Source organism: Lepus europaeus, chromosome X, assembly GCF_033115175.1.
Source record: "Lepus europaeus isolate LE1 chromosome X, mLepTim1.pri, whole genome shotgun sequence".
Taxonomy (NCBI): Eukaryota; Metazoa; Chordata; class Mammalia; order Lagomorpha; family Leporidae; genus Lepus; species Lepus europaeus.
This window is the reverse complement of record NC_084850.1, coordinates 20,157,538-20,178,456: the sequence shown is the minus strand read 5'-3', so window position 1 is coordinate 20,178,456 and position 20,919 is coordinate 20,157,538. Positions and strand designations below refer to the sequence as shown.

At 39.6% G+C, this 20,919-nt stretch overlaps 1 protein-coding gene across 2 annotated transcripts in view; it reads left to right on the top strand.

Annotated features, from left to right (window-relative positions):
- The window catches only part of LOC133753167 (integrator complex subunit 6-like), a 77,148-nt gene extending 56,864 nt beyond the window's left edge, over positions 1 to 20,284 (top strand). Inside the window, exons 10-18 of one of the 2 annotated variants that reach the window (XM_062183572.1) lie at positions 4,782 to 4,876; positions 5,856 to 5,966; positions 8,205 to 8,423; positions 10,568 to 10,691; positions 10,817 to 10,959; positions 13,119 to 13,353; positions 16,676 to 17,047; positions 18,906 to 18,999; positions 19,372 to 20,284. In XM_062183572.1, coding sequence (XP_062039556.1) covers positions 4,782 to 4,876; positions 5,856 to 5,966; positions 8,205 to 8,423; positions 10,568 to 10,691; positions 10,817 to 10,959; positions 13,119 to 13,353; positions 16,676 to 17,047; positions 18,906 to 18,999; positions 19,372 to 19,480 — 1,502 coding nt within the window. In that variant the 3' untranslated portion in view covers positions 19,481 to 20,284. The remainder of the gene's footprint in view (positions 1 to 4,781; positions 4,877 to 5,855; positions 5,967 to 8,204; positions 8,424 to 10,567; positions 10,692 to 10,816; positions 10,960 to 13,118; positions 13,354 to 16,675; positions 17,048 to 18,905; positions 19,000 to 19,371) is intronic. The other variant, XM_062183573.1, reaches the window with a different exon arrangement.
- Positions 20,285 to 20,919: the final 635 nt, after the last annotated feature.

Here is a 20,919-nt window from a genome sequence, read left to right as displayed (position 1 = left end):
ATCTGTTGATTCACTCCTCTAAGACTGCAACAGCCAGGGCTGGGCCAGGCTGAAGCCATGCACCAGGAATGCTATTCTGGTCTTCCCACATGCATGTAGGGACCCAAGCACCCAGACCATCTTCTGCTGCTTTCCCAGGCTCATTAGGAGGGAGCTGGATCAGATGTGTACCAGCCGGGACTGAAACTGGCACCCATATGGGATGCCATTGTTGCAGGCAGTGGCTTAACCCACTGAGCCATAGTGCCAGCCCCTTAAAAAATTGTTCTTGCGTCTTTATATCTTGTGTATTTTGTTTTCTATTTCTTTGCTTGAAACCCTATGTTTTCTTCATTTGTTTCAAACCTTTTCATAATTACTGATTGAAATATGTTTTATGACACCTGCTTTTTTTATTGGATGCTTTTAAGATTGCTCTCATCTTGGTGTTGGTATCTCTTGATTGTCTTTTTATTTTTGAAATCTTCCCAGTTCTTGGTATAATGAGTGATTTTCAGTTGAAACTTGTGCATTTTCAGCGTTATGAATCTCTGGGTCTTATTTAAACCTTTTTTAACTTGGTTCCTCTCATTTTCCTCTGGCATAAGCTGGACAATGCTGCACCATTACTCCCAGTGCAGATAGAAGTTAAAGTTCCTCAGTTAGTCTTCATTGACACCCAAAGAGACAGGGATCTTTGCTATTGCTGTGTGGGGATGGGAGTTCTGGATCCACACTGGAATGATGCCTCCCTAGCTGGGAGTGGTAGGAATGCTTCTTTTCTCTTCCCTTCTTGGCCTACTCTGGTACTACAATGGGTAAAAGTTTTATAGAACTGTTATGGGCTAAATTCCAGGGCTCCATTTTTTATCTAAATTCATCCTGCATTCCAAATTGTTACATGAAAATACCCCTAACTAGAGTATCTAGTTGCCCACTAGAAATTGAGATATATAGGAGTTTAGAGCAGCAAGATGCACTCTCTAATTTCCATCTCTGCAGGTACTGGAGGTCAGATGTGGGCATGACACAATGGTTAAGAGGAAGCAATGTAGTGTGTGATTATGCATTCTGTTCTCCTTTTGCCTAAAACATTATTGTGTAAGTTGCCAAATGTTGCCCATCCCCAAGCTCCCCAGCACTATGCAAATCCTGCCACTGTCTTCCAAGTCACCCCTCAGTCTCTATCATTTTATTCCAAGATGCCAAACTCTTCCCCTTTCTGAAATATCTCTGTTACTAGTGAGACATGTGTGATATTCATTCCTGGTCCTCCTTACCCTACAACACTGAGAATCCAATACTCTCTAGAGCATGTGATCTAGATGATTACATATACCCAACAGCCCTCTAAATGTTGTTGCAAGTATAACTTCAAGCCAAGAAGAACTTTTAAGCTAACTCCCACCATGCTTTTCCTCTTCTCTCCACAGTCTAGTTAATACCATCAGTAGCCATCTGCAAACGTCCCAAACCAGAAACCCTGGAGGCATCTTTGACTCTTCTCCTTCTGTAACCACACACATCCAGTTGAGAGCAATCCCACTCATGACTCAGTTTTCATTCTGCCCTTGTCTTCAAATATCCATCTCCAGGCCTTTCCTTAACCTGTGTCTTCTGAGGATCATAGAGTTTTTCACATTCTTTGACGCTGAAGGTCTTTGTACTCCTGAATCCCAAACTTAGGTTTCCTGTTGAGTTTCTGAAATAGACACAAACTCAACATTTCCACCATTACTTCATTTTCTGGGTAGTGTAACATCCACAGTGGTTAAGAGTATAAGCTATGGGTCATAGATGATCAAATATAAATTCTAGCTCTGCTACTTGCTGGCTTTGTGACTTCAGGCAAGATAAACTCTCTGTGCCTCAGTTTCTTCATCTGTGGAATGGGTATGAGAATTTAGTTTATTAAGTTAAATTGCTTAGATGTAGTATGGCCAATAGTGAGTGTTCAACAAATGATATTATTATATTGTTGTTGTTGTTCATATCTACCTATTTTAGTAACTCTTAAGAGCATTCATATTCATACTAAAAATATACCAAAATCCTAGTTTTGCAGTTTTAGTGGGTAGGGGGATATAGTCAAGGGGCAAGCAAGCTAAGTCACGTATACTTCATAATGCTCAGAAACATCACTGTATTACTGCATAGTACAATAATCATGTGCAGTTTTGATCCATTTCATCTTTATTAATATAATATTTCAAAAAATAGTAGTTTTTAAAAGTTTAATTACTTAAGTACTAAAAGTTGCCTGAAAATGTAAAATATGTGATTTTCTGAGAAAGGTAAATAAGGCTTAATTGGATCAGAGAGTTCCCAGGAAAATCATGCCAAGAGGGAAGTCATCAAGGTTATTGTTCAATTAGGAAATTGATTTTTCTATTGAGGACCAATAACTTCAGAAGTTGGGATATTTGTAACACTTTCTTTTCTTAAAGATACTACATTCAATTTGCTTGTTTTTTTTATTAAGAATTGAGAATTTGTGTAAAAAATAAGTCAACCTCATATTAAGACCAGTTATGCTCTATAGAAAGTGAGAGGTGTGAGAATAGAGAATAGAAAGAGGATCATGTGATGTGTATCAGTCAGTATTTATATAGTGCTTCATAACCTACACTGGCTTGTTTTTCATTTCACACAGTTTTCATACATACGTATTCCAGTTCCTCAGAATAGTCCTGCAGTAAGGCAATTATCATTTAACACACTTTATAGATCAAATAGAAGCTCAAAATGAATTGATTATTCAGACTTACTCAGCTAACGATGCCATTGAGCTTGTCTCAGACCTAGGTCTTCCCTCTCTTTGAAGAGATAAATGGGGGAACAGGAATTAGAAGAGAAAACATCAGCAGTTTTTGAGGTATTGAAAATTCCATTTGGTTTTAATTTACACTCCCATCTCCTATAATTGTTTATGACATCTTTAGTGTACTACTCTAGAGACCCTATGTGAATGGACATCTAATGCTATGGAAATCATTTTCTGAGCTAACAGAAGCAGTGACCAAAGCACTTTAACACTAAGAACTCTCTACTCTTAATCTATGCTGTGGAATATTTTCATTATTTCCCCAACCTCTGTTTAAAAACTGACAAGGGCCAGTGCCGCAGCTCAATAGGCTAATCCTCTGCCTACGGCGCCGGCACCCCGGGTTCTAGTCCCGATCGGGGCGCCAGACTCTGTCCCGGTTGCCGCTCTTCCAGGCCAGCTCTCTGCTGTGGCCCGGGAGTGCAGTGGAGGATGGCCCAAGTGCTTGGGCCCTGCACCGGCATGGGAGACCAAGAGAAGTACCTGGCTCCTGCCTTTGGATCAGCGCGGTGCGCCGGCCGCAGCAGCCATTGGAGGGTGAACCAACAGCAAAGGAAGACCTTTCTCTCTGTCTCTCTCTCTCTCACTGTCCACTCTGCCTGTCAAAAAAAAAAAAACTGACAAGAAATAGACTAAACCAGCTGTTGAGTGGAATCATTTGCACGTAGCGTTATTAGAAATGCTGAATATTACTGACTCTGATTATCTTTATTTCTAAAAAGTCTTTCCAATATTTGCAATTGTTAGTTTCCAAAATGTACCTAATTCCTCAAAGACCTCATATGAAGACCCAGTGGCACAGGACATTTCCATAATCTCCCATTCCTTTCTGTCAAGAAATCAATGGTCTTTAAAGGAGTTGTTTGCTGCACTGAGACAGAAATCTATCCTATATCAAAACAAAATAAAACAAAAAAAGAGTTTTTATGATGTTGTGAATTCATTGAAATTTGTTTCTGGTGGAGTGAATAATTCAGTAAAAGGAAGAAAGTATGTAGTTGCTTTCCTTAGCTAGAGTCATTAAGAATTTCAAAAAATAGTCCTATTGGCAGAGAAATGAGGCACATAGCATTGGGAAGGTTTTGTCTGTGGAAGTAAAGCAATTTTTTTTTAAATAAGAACTAACAAAATCCAAAGAAACAAAACAAAACAGGATGGATTTACAGTATCTTTGCTATTTACAGTAGGAGCAGCAGATTCATGTTGATTTCTGGAGATAACAATTTTGAATTATTATATTAGGCATCGCTTTCTCATACTTGGAAAGAAATAATAAGTTGTTTCATACATTTTTATGCAGTATATATAATGTACTTAGTTTGTTAAAATAATTAAGCTTAAGTATAAAAAGATAAGAAATGTCTGTTTATTTAAAGTAAATAACTTTAGTTTTACCACAGCATATGGTATTCAAGGAGCATGTTGACTATGGAAAGCAAAGTGGCGAAAGAGGAAAAATCTGATTCAACAAAGGATGGGATGATTAAGGAGAATGTGAGACATAATTTAGGGCTTTCCCATCATTGCCTAGAAATTCGAGGCCTAGCTTTTGTCCTCATATACTTTATAAAGTTTCTTACCTTGATCCCTCAGTGAAAAAGGTATAGCATCCTCTATATTTCAATGAAATGAAAGGTATTCTATCAACCAGTGACCATGGATAACCAACCCGGGTGAAAATGTAAGAGATCAGGAAAATATTTCAAGGGGATCAGAGTCAGTGTTTTAATATTATATTTGATTTGTATCACAGATGAAAGGGAAATATGTAACTTGAGTGTTTATTCCATTTTCTACAAAATACTATATATTATTTTGGTGACTACTACAACAACCAAAAAAGACAGTCAAGTACATGACAGTGAAAACTTCATCTGGTCCAATTACAATCAGAGATTTCAAGATGTGAACTGCATGATTTAGATGCTGGAATTTGGGACAGGAGTAATGTAATATTTTATTTGGTTTTCTGTTACAGATGACTTGTTTAAAGTTCACAAGCTTAAGCCAAATCTGAAGTGGCGACAGGCTTTTGACAGCTACTTAAAAACTCTGCCGCCGTACTACTTATTAGTATGTATTTATGCATATATATGTATTAACTGTATCAATGATGATTCTTGCCCTGAGAAATGCCAATGAATCAAACGCTTTGCTCCTGTAATAAGATAGTTTTTTCATTTTGCAGCTATTTGTGTCGCCACTGTCTTCTCAGGCCATGAGTAATCATTTGGCGATGACGAGGCGGCACAAAAAGGAACTGCTTTCTCTATTTGGTTTCTTTTGACTGCCATGGTTATTTTTTATGAAACACATCTATGTTTCGCTTATTAAAACTAGCCTTATAAAAGTGAGATTTTGAAATTGAAGAATAAATAGATCTCTTTTCACAAATTATATCAACTTCCCTTTTTAACTCTAGAAATTCTTACTATGTGACTTCCCTCTGAAAAAGCAAATCTGAGGAAATTATAGTTGCTTATAGTTTGTTAAATGTATTTTAGATATGGCATGAAATGGCAGCAATGGTGGGGAAGATCCAAAAAGGGTGAAAAACTACTTGACCTCATTTTGATTTTTATAATCTGAGGAAAGTATTCATGATAACTTTGAACTGGTAGTGTAACCATTTCAGAGGTTAACACAGTAAACTTTAAGCCAAGTTTCTAGAGATGAAAACGCATAATCTTAAATTATACCATTGGTGTCACCGGGAGGAGAAATTGGGGTGTGTTTGTGGCAGGAATGGAGTGCACAAAAAGATGCAATGTGACATGATTTTATGACATGGGAATTAAGACTGAAAGCAATTTAACCTGTTTGAATTTGCTATTACTTGCTCTTCTTATCCCACTCTTTTCTGATTTTTTTACTTTCTGCTCCTTACTTCTCTGCTATTTTCATTGCCACTTTTTAATGTTCCATGTTTGGTTTTATGTGCAGCACCTTGACTTCTAAGAAATGAATCATGTCCCTTTGCCCCCTATAACTGAACTTTGAGTATTTTAAGATTTATTCTATTCTTACTGTTGTGTATTTTGTTTCCTTATAGCCATTAAAGAAAGCACTAAGGATGATGGGAGCTCCAAATCTGATATCAGATAATTTAGATTGTGGACTTAGTTACAGTGTTATCTCTTACCTTAAAAAACTCAGCCAACAGGTAGTATTGGTAAAAACAAACAAACAAAAATCCTTTGCCCTCAGAAGTGCATTTCCTTATTCTTTAGTGTAATTGTAATTTCTCAAATTAAATGTGTATATATCTCTACACTCTATGAATTAGTAATAATGTGATTCTCTATGGCTTCTAGCTTCACCATTTAACTACAGTTAAGGGTCTGTCAGTATCATTTGATGCTGTGCCATTTTTCCTTTTGCCTGCCAGTTTGTCCTACCCACAAGCTGGTTGATATTTTGTGGCCCAAGAGGGGCAGAGGCTTAATAAAATTCTCTCACGGGTCCTATTTTGCCTGTCCTCAAACCACTTTACACTAGAACGTTTCCCTCTTGTAGGTCAGCACACTGAGGCGTGGTGTGATTAAATGACTTGCCTGAAATTGGTTTTCAGGCATGCAATGACATAACACTCACATGTTAGCCCTTGGATAAATAGTGGTATGTTTTCTCTGGAGTGCGGGGAGATGAGACTAGTGTTCCTTCGCCTGGAGGACAATAGGTCCTCAGGGGACCTAGAGAGTGGAGTTCCACCTCCCCTCGTTGGCCCGGCAGCTGCTCCTTTTTACCCCCACCTCATTTACCATTATTCACTTTGTCCCTTGCCTGCCCCTCTCTATTAGTACCTCATCCTCCACTCACCACTCCTTGTCATACTTCTTGCCTCTCCCTAGCCCATTCTTGTAGGATAGAAATGTCTGAGAAGTACTAAATTAGAGCCTTATATACTGCTATACAAATGTGTTATGCTTTGTGACCAATTAATTAATGCAGCAGATGTATGCACAAACGTGTTCCTGGGAAGGAGACTGTAGTTGCATTTTCAGTGATTAGAATGCTTCATGTTGGATATGTTTAGAAGTTTGGCTTTTAAAAATGGAGAGGAGTAAGCAAAGTGTCAGATTTTATTAAAAGACCAAAGGGACTCCACAACCCAGAGGCTGACACACCTTGCTAGGAACTGGCAAAAATTTAACTATGTTCTGGAGCTTACTAGCTCCTACCAGTCCAGTGTGCTCATAAATGGAAAGTAAGGAAAAATCTTGGTAGATTTATGATCTACTAAGCCCCCCTTAGCTCTTTTTCCTCTCTGCTAATAGATTTTCTTTTGTTGTTGTAAATGTTTTGGTTTGGTTATTTATTTATCTATCTATTAATCTATTGATTCATTTGGTTTTGATTTAATATTTACCTTGGGCCTTTACGGCTGTGTCAGCAGGGTTTGACCCCAAGGAAGAAAATGAACAGAGTTGGAACCAATACAAATTCTAGAACCTTCTGGGGCCAACACTTGTATAGTTTTATATGTGAACTGTCAAGACCATTAAAAAAAAAAACAGAATCTTCATCTCATATTTCATGTGTTCAGAATTTTTAGAGATAAACATATACTTAATTTTAGCTTTTAGAGACAATAAATGTATCTGGCCAAACCACAAGAAATCCAAAATTATTTTGGGTTTACTGGACATTGTTGGATTTCCATGTTTTAGAGAGAAAGAAAAGATTGTTACTACTTTATAATGTTTCTAATTGATAATTTAATTATTCATTTAATTACTTTGTGTCACCAGTGTTCCTTGAACTGTCTCAGATATATGCAAAACACACAATATGCCAAATGTATTGCTACAATACCCGTACAAGCAATATTAATCAATATGATATAACAGTAGCAATTTAGAGGATTTTCCATTATAAGTAAGAATTTATTGAGTACACATTACAAATCATTTACATGAGAATACCTATTTAAGTATTACCTTCTATGACTATTTTTGATGAGCCAAAACTGGAAATAAGCAGTTTATTTTTTTCAGATGTATTGCCAGTCTGTGTACTCTGAATTTTAGTGCTAATTTACATTTATGAATAGAGTCTTAAAGTTTTATCCTGGGTCTGAAATGAATGTTAATTTTGACCAGATTTTTTAGTAACAAAATGTATTTTTAAATGCCCATGAATGAAATTCTTTTCCATGGTTTCCATTCTCTCCATGGTTCAATTCTACTTTTGGCACTAGACAAAGAAAATTCCTATCATTTGTCTTTCCAGCCCCTCTCCCACTTTGCTGTGGTATTACAGAGAAACACAGGAAAAGTTTAATTATCCATTTTTTTAAAAATTGTTCTGTGGGTTTCTTAAAGTACTATCTTTCTTAAGTAATAAAAATGACAGTGATAATGTAGATGTTTCCATAACATAATATGTACTTTCATTTTAGACCAAACTAGAGTCAGAACGAATACTAGCATCAGTGGGGAAGAAACCTCCCCAGGAAATTGGAATCAGAGTGAAAAATCATTCTGGAGGTGGTGTGCCCTTGACTCACAATAAAAATGTTAGAAAACTATTGAAAGAAATTACAGGGGAAACTGCACCAAGACTGACAGAATTTAATACCAAAGAATTTGCTGGCTTCCAAGTAGGGCTTTTAAATAAGGTAAGTTGTGATAGAAATCAATTTTATAATATTTATTTATTTATTTGAAAGTCAGAATTAAAGAGGGTGAAAGAGGGAGGGAGGGAGAGAGAGAGTATTCCATGAGCTTGTTCACTCCCCAAATGACCACAATGACCAGAATGGGACCAGTCCAAAGCCAGGAGTCAGAAGCTTCTTCCTGGTTGCTCATGTGGGTGCAGGGGCCCAAGCACTTGGGCCCTCTTCTGTTGCTTTCCCAGGCCATAGCAGAGAGCTGGATAGGAAGTGGAGCGGCCAGGACTCAAACCGGCACCCATATGGTATGCCAGCACTGCAGCCAGCAGCTTTACCTGGTGCACCACAACACCGGCCCTGGATACAAATCATTTGATGTTTGAACTTGCTTGATACATTTGTCTTGACTTCCATATTCCTTTAGCTTCAAAGTAATGACAATCCTACTTTGGAGTTAGTAGCTGTTAATGGACCAGTTTGAGATTTGTCCTGCCAGTAGAGGCCAAAATGGAATAAAATGTACAAGATATGTTTTGCAGGTAACACCTGTGAAGATGAAGGACTGAGAGATCTAGAGTAGGCAGGGAGAGCCTTCAAATGCCAGAGCTGATCTACTTACTACCTGTGAGAGGAGTCGGGAAGGAAGGAGGGTTGGGTATGAGGCAGTGCAGGCATTGATGCATTTTGGAGACAGTCTTGGCTATCCCAGCAAGGACCTCTGGTACCAAGCTTCTCCATAGAGGAGGTTCATGTTGGACAGAACTGGCCAGGTGCTAGCATCCTGGCTGTTCTTAGTCACTGGCTGTGGGCAGCCTGGGAAGAGCGTGGCCTCAGGTCATTGCTGCAGCAGATCCCTAAAGCACTACAGCCAGAGGCGGTCTGCCAGCTGCGTTCATTGCAGAATCAGTTATCGCCTTCCTGAAGGGAGATCCCAGCAGCTCAGCTCTGTGGCTGCCAGAGGAATAAATCTACATTACAAGTGGTATCCTGCAATGCTGCCACAGGCATAGATCTCAGGAGATTTAAATGACACATGAAAAGGGATATTCCCAGGGCCTTTAGTTCTTGTGGCTGTGCAGAAATCAAAGCAATGAATGAAAATTTTCTACTGGGGAAATTCTGATGTACTCAGTTGTATTTTAAACTCTTCAGTAAGAGTTTAAAAATGTAAAGTATGCTCTTATCTCAGATTCAGCCTTTAAGTCATTCTGGTCCGGCTGAAAAGCCCATAAGAGCATTTCAGGCATGGGAAGCCAAGACACCGTGGCAAAAAGTATCCTACATGAAGGACCTCTGTGGGTGAGACACCAGTGAAGAAGTGGTCACCAAAGAAGGAGGTACTTTTCTCTGAAGAGAGGAGAGAACTTCCACTTTCCTTATGGCCCTGTCTAAATACTGACGGAATTTGTGGACTCAAAAGGCTTCTACAGCCTAGGAAGCTCATGTCAAGAGCCTTGGGTGATCACTGACATCATACATAAGAGTGTTAATTGTTAAAATAATAACAGGAGTCACTGTACACTAACTTCCCATGCAGGACCTCTGTCCTCAGAGTTGTATTATGAGAGTTAATAGTAAAACTTGTTCTCAAAGATTTACTTCATTTTAGGGTATTAAGTAGAGGATATTCTTATGTCTCATAAGTTATAATTATGTCGATGTGCTCGCCAAAGATGTATCATTCTTGAGTTCATCTTCAAAATTAATTTTCTCTCTCTCTCTCTCTCTCTATATATATATATATGTGTGTGTGTGTGTGTGTGTGTAAATAAATTAAACCTCAGAAAGGTTTACTTTTATTGAATTAAAAAGTATTTTCCCTTATTGTAAAAATAATCCTTCTGGTATTCTATCGCACAGTAGAGTAACAATAGTTAACACTAATACATTGTATATTTCTAAATAGCTAGAAGAAAGACTTTTGAGTGTTCACACTACAAAGAAATCTTGAATATATGAAATGATGGATGCCAATTATCCTAATTTGATCATTAAAACCTATGCATGTATTGAAATAGTACATTGTACCCCATAAATATGTACAATTATTGTTTGTCAATAAAAATAATATAATAAAAATAATGTAAAGTATGATATTTCTGTATTAAATGCCTCAGTAGTAACTGAAATTGTTTGCTTTTTTCACATAGGATTTGAAACCTCAGACATATAGAAATGCATATGATATTCCACGTAGAGACCTTTTAGACCAGTTAACCAGAATGAGATCTAATCTGCTGAAAGTGCACAAGTTTATAGTTGGACAAGATGAAGGTAAATGAACAATGAAGTATTTTTTGCTGATTGAGAAAATGCCAGGAGTGACTTCCATGAAGGTGTTTATTGCATAATGAGTAGGTAGCTGCAGAGCATCAATTTCTTTTCTGGTGACCTTGCAGATGCCCTTCACAGTGTTCCAGTTGCACAAATGGGTAACTACCAGGAATATCTGAAGACACTGACCTCTCCACTACGAGAGATTGACCCAGATCAGCCAAAAAGACTGCACACTTTTGGCAATCCATTTAAACAAGATAAGAAGGTACAGTACCCATTTCTATGTCTGCCTAAATTATTCTATCCTACTGCAAATCTTTTAGTGCAATGAATACACATCAGAAGTTCTGTTTGTTAAAAGGCTAATATATCACACCATGGCTTTTTATAGAAGGAAAGTGAGAGCTTTTTTTAAAAAAAGATTTATTTTATTTATTTGAAAGACAGAGTTACAGAGAGAGGTAGGGAGAGAGACAGAGGTCTTCCATCTGCTGGTTCACTCCCCAGATGCCTACAACGGCCGGAGCTGGGCCGATCTGAAGCCAGGAGCCAGGAGCTTCTTCCAGGTCTCCCATGCAGGTGCAGGGGCCCAAGCACTTGGGCCATCTTCTACTGCTTTCCCAGGCCATAGCAGAGAGCTGGATCAGAAGTGGAGCAGCCGGGACTAGAACTGGTGCCCATATGGGATGCAGGTGCTTCAGGCCAGGGTTTTAACCTGCTGCACCACAGTGCCAGCCAGCCCCAGTGAGAGCCTTTTTATGTAAAAGTGTGTTGCTTGATGGCTGCCATTTATTGAGTACCCAGTAGGTACTGGTGTTTTTAATAATGAAATTTTATGTTGCAACTGTACTGTGAGGCAAGTATTGCTATCTGCTCCTTAAAAAGAAATTAAGATTCACAATTAAGATGACTGTATCCCACTCATGAAGGAGACTATAGGTTTTAAGGCTGAAACCATGCAATAATCTCTATAGTATCAAGACTGAATTCAAAAGTATTCTACCTCGTCCCAATCCTCAATTAACTGGAGCTTTTATTTATCTCCCTCTGCCTTGACTTCTTCATTTCAGCTTTGAGGATAACAATTCCACTAATTGGTACAGCTCTGCAGAATATTAAATGAACTCATGTACACTGTCTAGAACATTACCAGGAATGTAATAAATGTTCAGTGAAAATGTTTTCCCCTCTATACTGTTTATGAGGGAAATCCTTTGAAGAAATAATTTATCATGATTCTATTCAAATAATGGGGGCTCCGATTCTTGAGTTATCTTTGGATGGGACCAGCTTTTACCTAATGTTCTATACTGCTGGCTGCCATCTTCTATCTACCTATAAGAATGAAAAGCCTCCTCATTCCCTGCCCAGCAATAAGATGGACTTATGTGAATCCATATTTGAAGTTGTGATGGAGGAAATTACATCACCTTCTATTTTTGAAACATTCTGTACAATGAAAATCAGTGTTTCTGGCCGGCGCCGCGGCTCACTAGGCTAATCCTCTGCCTTGCGGTGCCGGCACACCGGGTTCTAGTCCCGGTCGGGGCACCGATCCTGTCCCGGTTGCCCCTCTTCCAGGCCAGCTCTCTGCTGTGGCCAGGGAGTGCGGTGGAGGATGACCCAAGTGCTTGGGCCCTGCACCCCATGGGAGACCAGGATAAGCACCTGGCTCCTTGCCATCGGATCAGCGCAGTGCGCCGGCCGCAGTGTGCTGACCACGGCGGCCATTGGAGGGTGAACCAACGACAAAAGGAAGACTTTTCTCTCTGTCTCTCTCTCACTGTCCACTCTGCCTGTCAAAAATAAAAAAAAAGAAAAGAAAAGAAAAAGAAAATCAGTGTTTCTTAATAAAATAGTAAATTTAAAGCACAAAAGCACCAAAAAGGCAAATTATTTCTCCCACCACGAATTGATGCAAAATGGTTTGTATTTCTTCAAAAAGGTAGTTGTGGGCTTATCCCACTTTAGTTGCTTAGAACTACTCATTTCTTTCCTTTTTTAATTTTTATTAATATCAAGAGAACACATTTTATGTACTTCATAAGTACAGTTCTAAGAAGACAGCCATACTTCCCTCCCTCCCACTCTCCCTCATCCCCCTCCTTCCTTCCTTTCTTTTTGTATTTCTGCTCATTTTCCAAGCTTTCTGATGACTCACTGTTGTAGTGTGTTTGGCCTAGAACAAAACCTTGCATGTTAGTTTCCTTCTTGTATAATTTAGTCTGGATTAAAATTGAGTTTCATTTTCTGGGAACAGAGTTGGTTTGGGGCATGGTAAATCTTTGGCCTATGATTAATGATGTATTCTATGATTGCATGTATATGGGTATGAGCAGTATTTGCAGTTTTGTTGTAGTTCAATTTTTGTCTTTAATGGAATTTGCTTGTTGACTGTTTTCTTTTTTTTTTTTTTTTTTTTAGGGAATGATGATTGATGAAGCAGATGAGTTTGTAGCAGGACCACAAAACAAAGTGAAACGTCCTGGCGAACTCAATAATCCTATGTCATCTAAGAGAAGGCGGAGTATGTCCCTGCTGTTGAGGAAACCACAGATTCTAGCTACTGTAACTAACCATGTGGGCGGAAAGGAACCACCCGCAGCCTCCTGGTTCCCATCTTATCCAAACCTCCTAAAACCCACTCCTGTACATCCAGGTATAGAGTAGTGGTTCTAATTTCCTCATGTCTCCTAGAGGAGCAAGACGTGAAACAATTTACTTTGTGCTTCTTCCTTTTCTGTTCAGTTTTTGTTTATGATTACATCATCTGTGTGGTAGGCATGACAAGCCCCACAGGGAGCAGAGACATCCACACCCATTCTACAATAGTAATTCAGAAAGTTTGTGGAGTGGCCAGTGTTGTGGCACAGCAGGTCAAACTGCTGCCTGTAGTGCCGACATCCCATATGGGTGCCCGTTCGAGTCCCACCTGCTCCACTTCTGTTCCACTTCCCTGCAATGCACCTGAGAAAGCAGCGGAAGATGGCCTAAGTGCTTGGGCCCCTGCCCCAGAGTGTGAGACCTGGATGGAGTTCTGAGCTCCTGGCTTCAGGCCATTGCAGCCTTTTGAGAATGAACCAGCAGATGGAAGATCTCTTTCACTCTGTCTCTTCCTTTCTGTAAATGCTGCCTTTCAAATAAATAAATATTTCTTTAAAAGTTTGTGGAAAAATGGAATTAAAAGTGAGCTTATGGACAGGTGTTTGGTGCAGCAGTTAAAGCTAAAATAGATTTATTCTGTTGCAAAATTTTGAAATCTGCATAAAGTTTCATAAAATGCATTTTATAAACTTTTTAATATCCCTTGTTTGCATGGATTTCAAAATTTTTTGCATCAAATTAAGCATCTTTTAATTACATTTTCCATGACCTTTTGAGGTATAGGAAGAGAAATGGATCCATAATTACAGAGTAATAACATAGCAATTAGCAGGAATTGCTATATTTCTTAGCAAGTAAGTAACACAGGAATTAATGGAGAAGTGGAGAGACATGAGCATGTTTGCTCCCAGCATTTGGAGTGACTTCAAGAGGCAAGAGTACAAAACGGGTTTCTACAAGGCAGTAGGACAAATGGGCTTACCAGAAGGGTGGTGGATCTGCCCTTGCTCTATGCTGTCACCACCTGCAATTATGCTGTGATCCAAGGCAGTCTGGAGCCTGCCTCCTCAACCCCTCTGAAACAGTAATAATCAATATCACCAATGTCTACCATACATTCCTGTTTCCTCTAAGCACTGTTGGGCACCACTGTTCACTCCCTCCTGCATAGAAACTTCAGGTTCCCAGACACCACAAGCTCCTGGTTTTCTTTTCCTCTTATGATTCCTTGCCATCCTTTTTTTCTAGTTTCTTTTCTTTCCCACCTCTAAATACTGTAGGACCCCAAACTCCAATCCTGGGACTTCTTAGGTATCTAACAAACACGCAAAACTCTGTAGGTTTTCTTAACTCCTTGAACTCCTTAATTACCTTAAACTCCTGACAATACACCTCTCCAAAACAGCTCTATTTGCAGCCTTCTCCATGGCATTTAATGGCAGCTATGAGGATTGAAAGGGTAGAGCATCCCTGGATTGGATTTTCTGCAGATTTTTCTGATGTAAATAATACTAATATTATTGATGTCAAGCTATCCACCTGAAGTCACTGAGCCAGAGTTAGGAAGAACCAGGCACAACCTGTCCTCCTACACCCCTGCCACTATTATTTACCAAATGGTAGAGCAAAAGCCTTGCACTCACTAATGTCTTGTATTCTATTCTCAATCCAGCCTCTTAGTAACTCCAGCAACCCTACGTCCAGTACATATCTGGAATGCATATTTCTCTCTGCCTCCATTGCACTCTGGCCCAGTCTCTCATCAAGCTACAGTAACTTCTTTTCTTTTTTTTTAAATTAAACTTTTATTTAATGAATATAAATTTCCAAAGTACAGCTTATGGGTTATAATGGCTTCCCCCTCCCCAAATTTCCCTCCCACCCACAACCCTCCCCTTTCCCGCTCCCTCTCCCCTTCCAATCACATCATGATTCATTTTCAATTCTCTTTATATACAGAAGATCAATTTAGTATATATTAGGTAATGATTTCAACAGTTTGCCCCCATATAGCAACACAAAGTGAAAAAAAAATACTGTTGGAGTACTAGTTATAGCATTACTTCTTTTCTGATCTCTGCTTCCCATTCTTGCACTTTCTCGCCCACACTAACTCTGCAGACAGATCAGGTTGGCATCTAGAGGAGATCATGCCATGTGCATCCTGAAACCTTGCCCTCAGCTCTGCACCACCTGGCCCTCCATCCTCACCACCTGCTCCTACTATGGGCATCCTCCTGGCTCTCTATGCCTCTGCCCCTCACTCTAGGGTCCCCACAGCCCCTGGCCTTGTCCTCCCTGCAGGCTGGAACTGTCTCTCCCTCGGCATCTGCAGAGGCTGCTCTGTCTTCTTCTCCAGGAAGATGAGGCCTCCCCGGCCTCTGTCTCCACCTGGCAGGCCCTAGAAGCTGCTCTACTGCTTTCGCTCACATCCCTACTTCCTTCTGATTCAATTCCGACTGTGCTTGTTGGGTTGACTCAGTGAGTGCCTCCTGTATGACCTCTCCAGGAGATTGCAAAATTCCATGACTGCAGGGGATGTTCCTCTCCATCTTCTTCAAATAAATAAATAAATAATGTTTAGAAAACAGAGTATTTGATATAAAGACGAGGCAGGATGTGGTGTTCTCAAGTTGTCTGATTGCATGCTCAGTAAGCATGGCAGTAGGTACGTGAATTTGAGACATCATGATTGTCAAATGAGACTTGCCGCTTTTCCACTTGTCAAGCATAACATGCTGACACTAAATGATGAGCACCAGGGATCTGCGAATGTTTATTAGTTGTGCTGTCTTTCTTGGTTTCTGTATGTATTCATAGTGTCATAAAGGGAAGAAGATGGTTTTATTATATTATCCTCCTGAGCTCAATTTGAGGGTCTCAGCTCTCCTTCTGGTTCATAATCCTGCTTTCTGAAATAAGTAATTTGGGGGCCAGCATCATGACACAGCAGATTAAGCCACCACCTGCAATGCCGGCATCTCATATGGGCAATGGCTCAAGTAGTGCCATGCTGTACAACTTCTAATCCAGCTCTCTACTAATGACTTGGGAAAAGCACAGCCTAGTTACTTGGGTGAGAGACCTGGATGAAGCTCCTGGCTCCTGGCTTCAGTTTGGCTGATCCCTGGCCATTACTTCTATCTGGGTAGTGAACCAGCAGATGGAAGATATTCTCTCTCTCTCTCTCTCCCTTTCCCGCCCCCCTCCACCTCCATCTCTATCTCTATCATATCTTTCTGTATCTGCCTTTCAAATAAATAATGCATCTTTAAATGATAAATAATTTCCTTGAAACTGTGAAGTAAAATGATGTACTTAACACAGTTAACTAAATGCATGTACCTTACAGCCCAACATTTTTTTTTGTTTTCCAGATATTACTGTTGCTCACAATACCCACGAGAAGATGGAAAATGGTCAAATCCCTCCTGCTGGCTCTTTACCAAAATCTGCTCTGCCAGAGCTAATGAGTGTGGCAGGTGATGGTTTTCCACCCGGCCCATTGCATTCTCTGTCTGATGACCTCCCTCATCCCAGTAAAGAGGGAATGATGCACATGCCTGCTGGTAACGCACTTGTAGGAGGAGCCAAAAGCTACAATCTTTGTATAGATGACCAAAAAGTCACTTTACCATCGGCTTTTGAAACTGTGTCAAATACAGTACAAATAACTCCTGCTATGGCGCAAGGAATTAATGCTGATATAAAACATCAGTTAATGAAGGAAGTTCGAAAGTTTGGGCGAAGTAAGTAACAAAATGATTCTATCAATCAATCTACAGGAGGTGCCTCTCATTCTATGATTCAGAATCAATTCCAGCTGACTCTTGAAGTTCATTTATTTTCAAAATTGAATTTTCAAATAATTTAATGTGATTCTTCTTGCTTTAAAAGACCAATACATATTTTTTCTCATTGTTATAATAGTTTGTTTTTGCTGCTAAAAGAAGTTACCACAAAATTCATAACTTGAAATAACTCAAACTCTGAAATTATGTTTACTGGGCTAAAATGAAAGTGTTAGTAGGCCAGTGTTTGTTCTGTGAGCTCCAAGTAGAATCTACTTCCTTGCCTTTTCCAGTTTCTAAAGGCTACCTGTATTCCTTGGTTCACGGCACCTCCCCCAATCTGCAAATCAGCAGTGTTAGCACTTTTCCTCCTCTCTGGCTTTGACTCCTGTCCTTACAGCTTTCTCTCTGACCTTAACTCCACTGTTCTATCTTATATGGGTCATTCTAATTACATTGGGTCCACATGCATAAACCTGGATAATATCCTCAAGAACCTTAACTTAATTACATCTGCGAAGCAAATCCCTTTTGCAATAGGAGATAAAGTATTTGCAAGTTCTAGGGTGTAGCTAGGCAGCTATTATTCAACCTACCATTATTGCATTAGTGTTTGCAAGAGTTTCCTTAGTAGATACGTGCAGATTTTTTAAAGCAACAATCACTCCTTAGTTCCAGCATCCATTTTGTTTTAAGAGTTATTTATTTATTTATTTGAAAGGCAGAGTTACAGAGAGAGAGGGAGAGATGGAAAGAGAAAAAGAGTTCTTCTATCTGCTGTCTCACTCCCCCCAGTTGGCCACAATGGCTGGGGTTGGGCCATGCTGAAGCCAGGAGCCTGGAACTCTCTCTGAGTTCCCTATATGGGTGGCATAGTCTCAAAAACTTGGTCCTTCCTCTGCTGCTTTGCCAGGTGCATTAGCAGAAGCTGGATTGGATGCACAGCAGCCATAACTCAAACTGGCATTCATATGGGATGGCAGTGTTGCAGGTGGCTCAACCTGTTGCACCACAACACCAGACCCCTGGGCAGACATTTTGATTTCAGTGTTTAAAATATTAAATATATATTTGCTGCAGTGGTTAAGATGCCACTTGGGAGGCCAGTGCTGTGACATAGCAGGTAAGACTGCCATCTGCAGTGCCAGCATCCCATATTGGCTCAACTTTTGATCCAGCTCCCTGCTGGTCCTCCTGGGAAAGCAGCGGAGGATGACCCACGTGCTTGGGCACCTGCACCCATGTGGAAGACTGGAAGAAGCTTGTGGCTCCTGGCTTTGGATCGGCCCAACTTCAGCTAGTGCGGCCATTTGGGGAGTGAAGCAGTGGATGGAAGATCCCTTTCTGTCTCTCCCTCTCTCTCTAGCTCTACCTTTCAAATAAATAAATAAATCTTAAAAAAAAAAAAAGAAATCTCTCACTTTGAAAAAAATGCCACTTGGGATGCACCCAACCATATCAGAGTGCCTGGGTTCGAGATCAGGTTCCCTTGCCAATTCCAGCTTCCTGCTAATGCAAAACTTGGAGGCAGCAGATGATTCCTCAAGTTCTTGGTTGCCTGCCACCCACATGGGAAACCGAGAAAGAATTCCTGGAACATGGTTTCAGCCTGGTCTAGCCCTGGCTGTTACATTTGAGGAGGGAATCAGTGAATGGGAGCTCTGTCTCTCTGTCTCTCTTCCTTTCAAAGAATTAACTAAAATTGTAAAAATATAAACTACATGTAAATTTCTACACATGAAGAATGATTGCTGGGGGTGTACAACAATTGAATTTTATCTCTTTTTAAATACCGATTTTACAAAAATATCTTCAGAGTATGAAAGAATTTTCATTTTGCTTGAAGAAGTGCAAGGACCTCTGGAGATGAAGAAACAGTTTGTTGAATTTACCATCAAGGAAGCTGCAAGGTGAGTTTTAAAAAGAGAATCTAAAGTTGTTAGTTTTTGAGCAGTAGTGTTCAATACAGAACACAGTGGAACGGACTCCACCTAGGTTTTCACAAAACCTAGGTGGTTTAGGCTATCTCCTCATAGTTAAGACTATCTCCTGAAGCATTTATATTGATGTTATTTGGGCCCACTCACTCATCCTTCTAGGCTAAATGTGGTCTTGGGCCTTCAATTGACCCTCTTGGAATTTGCTAATCCATATTTTTCCATGAGGACAAATTTTATATTTCCATATAGACTGTAAGTTCCATTTGTGCCCTCACATAGTGTCCTGCACATCATAAGTTATTTAAGTATCTTTTGGCTAATAAAATTTCTTTTGATTTCCAGGTTTAAAAGACGGGTCTTAATTCAGTACCTTGAGAAAGTACTTGAGAAAATAGATTCCTACCACCTTCTCAACAATGTTAACCACATCAACAGCCGATCATCATGTTAATGCAAAGATTGATGAGAAAAGGGGACTCTGTGTCGTAGGATGAAATGGGATACATGGAAGCCTCCTGGATCATTTGAGTCAGGACAGTTGCCTTATAGAGGCAACAAAAATGGAGGATTTTAAAATTTTATTATTATTTGGCAGTAAAAGCTAGGCTTTTACATTAAGAATATTCTTTGAGAGAATTATTTTTTGTTTTGTTTTTTGGTTCTTTTCCCACTGAAGAAGGTGACGTTATATAGTAAGCTAAATTTGGTAATCACTGTTGCCCCTACCACAGGTAATAAGGAGTCACTCATTTGAATTTTACTATCCCAGGCATTTTCAGAGTGACTAGGGGCCCCCTAGAGGTGGAGCACTATTTGATGCTGTTACAATGTCCTTTAGAGAGAATAGATGTAGAGAATTGTAGTGGTAATCTTGTATGTGCTGAACAAAGTTTTCAGTAATTCCTAGCTGTGCCTTTTAAGTCATGCAATATTCAGAATAGTTTCAATCAAAGAGTAAAAAGCTGCTATCCAGGTAACTTATTTCCCTGTGGGTAGGGACAGAGAGAGTCACCAAGCAATCTACCTCCAACTCTCTTCTATTTTGTCTAAGACCTTACAAAGTGCACTTGAGGCTGCCCCAACCTCTGACAAATTGTTCTTGCATGTGACAACAGAAAGTCTTCAGGTGGACTTGTACATTCTGTGCTTTGGAAGCAATAAAAGAAAAAATAATGTGTATATTTCCTTTAATGTTTATACTAAAGTTTATATGGAACAGTATTGTTATGTTTGTATTAATTTGGAAAAATTTAACTGTACAAAGAGATTTTGACTTTGCATATATCAAATAAATCATTTTATTGGTTTTCACAAGCTCATTAATGTGAGAGAAATGTCTGGCTCTATTTTCCTTATGATGTTATTCCTTTGAGAAAAACAGTGCTCACCATTAAACAAATTAAAGATGTCAATAAGGATTTAACTTCCAAACATCACTTACAGAACTGAGAGATATTAATGAAAATGGCAGAATAAGGTACCTTGGGGGCCAGTTTCTCCAAAGAAATATTGGAAACACTGGATAAAATCCTGTCAACATCAAGTTTATTGGAATTCTGGAATATAGTTGAAGGTTTACAGCAACCAAGTGAATGCCCAATCAGGAGAAAAGCCACTGAAACATGGTTGGAGAGCTTTGTGGAATTTCAACTTACCCTTGCCCCATCTCCCTCTATGGCATGGCAGTGATTTTGAAGATGGCAGCCTGCATTCCACCTATGGGGTCCTGTCTCTGGAGGAAGGAGAGTGGACCTTATTTGTAAGCAATTATGTTTGTTTGTTTGAACCTGTCTCAGGGACGTCCAGGTCACACACAGTGGAATCAATTCTGTTTCTTTCACTTAACAACATAGGCATGAGGGGATCCCTGAAAAGAGAAAAGGTAGCATA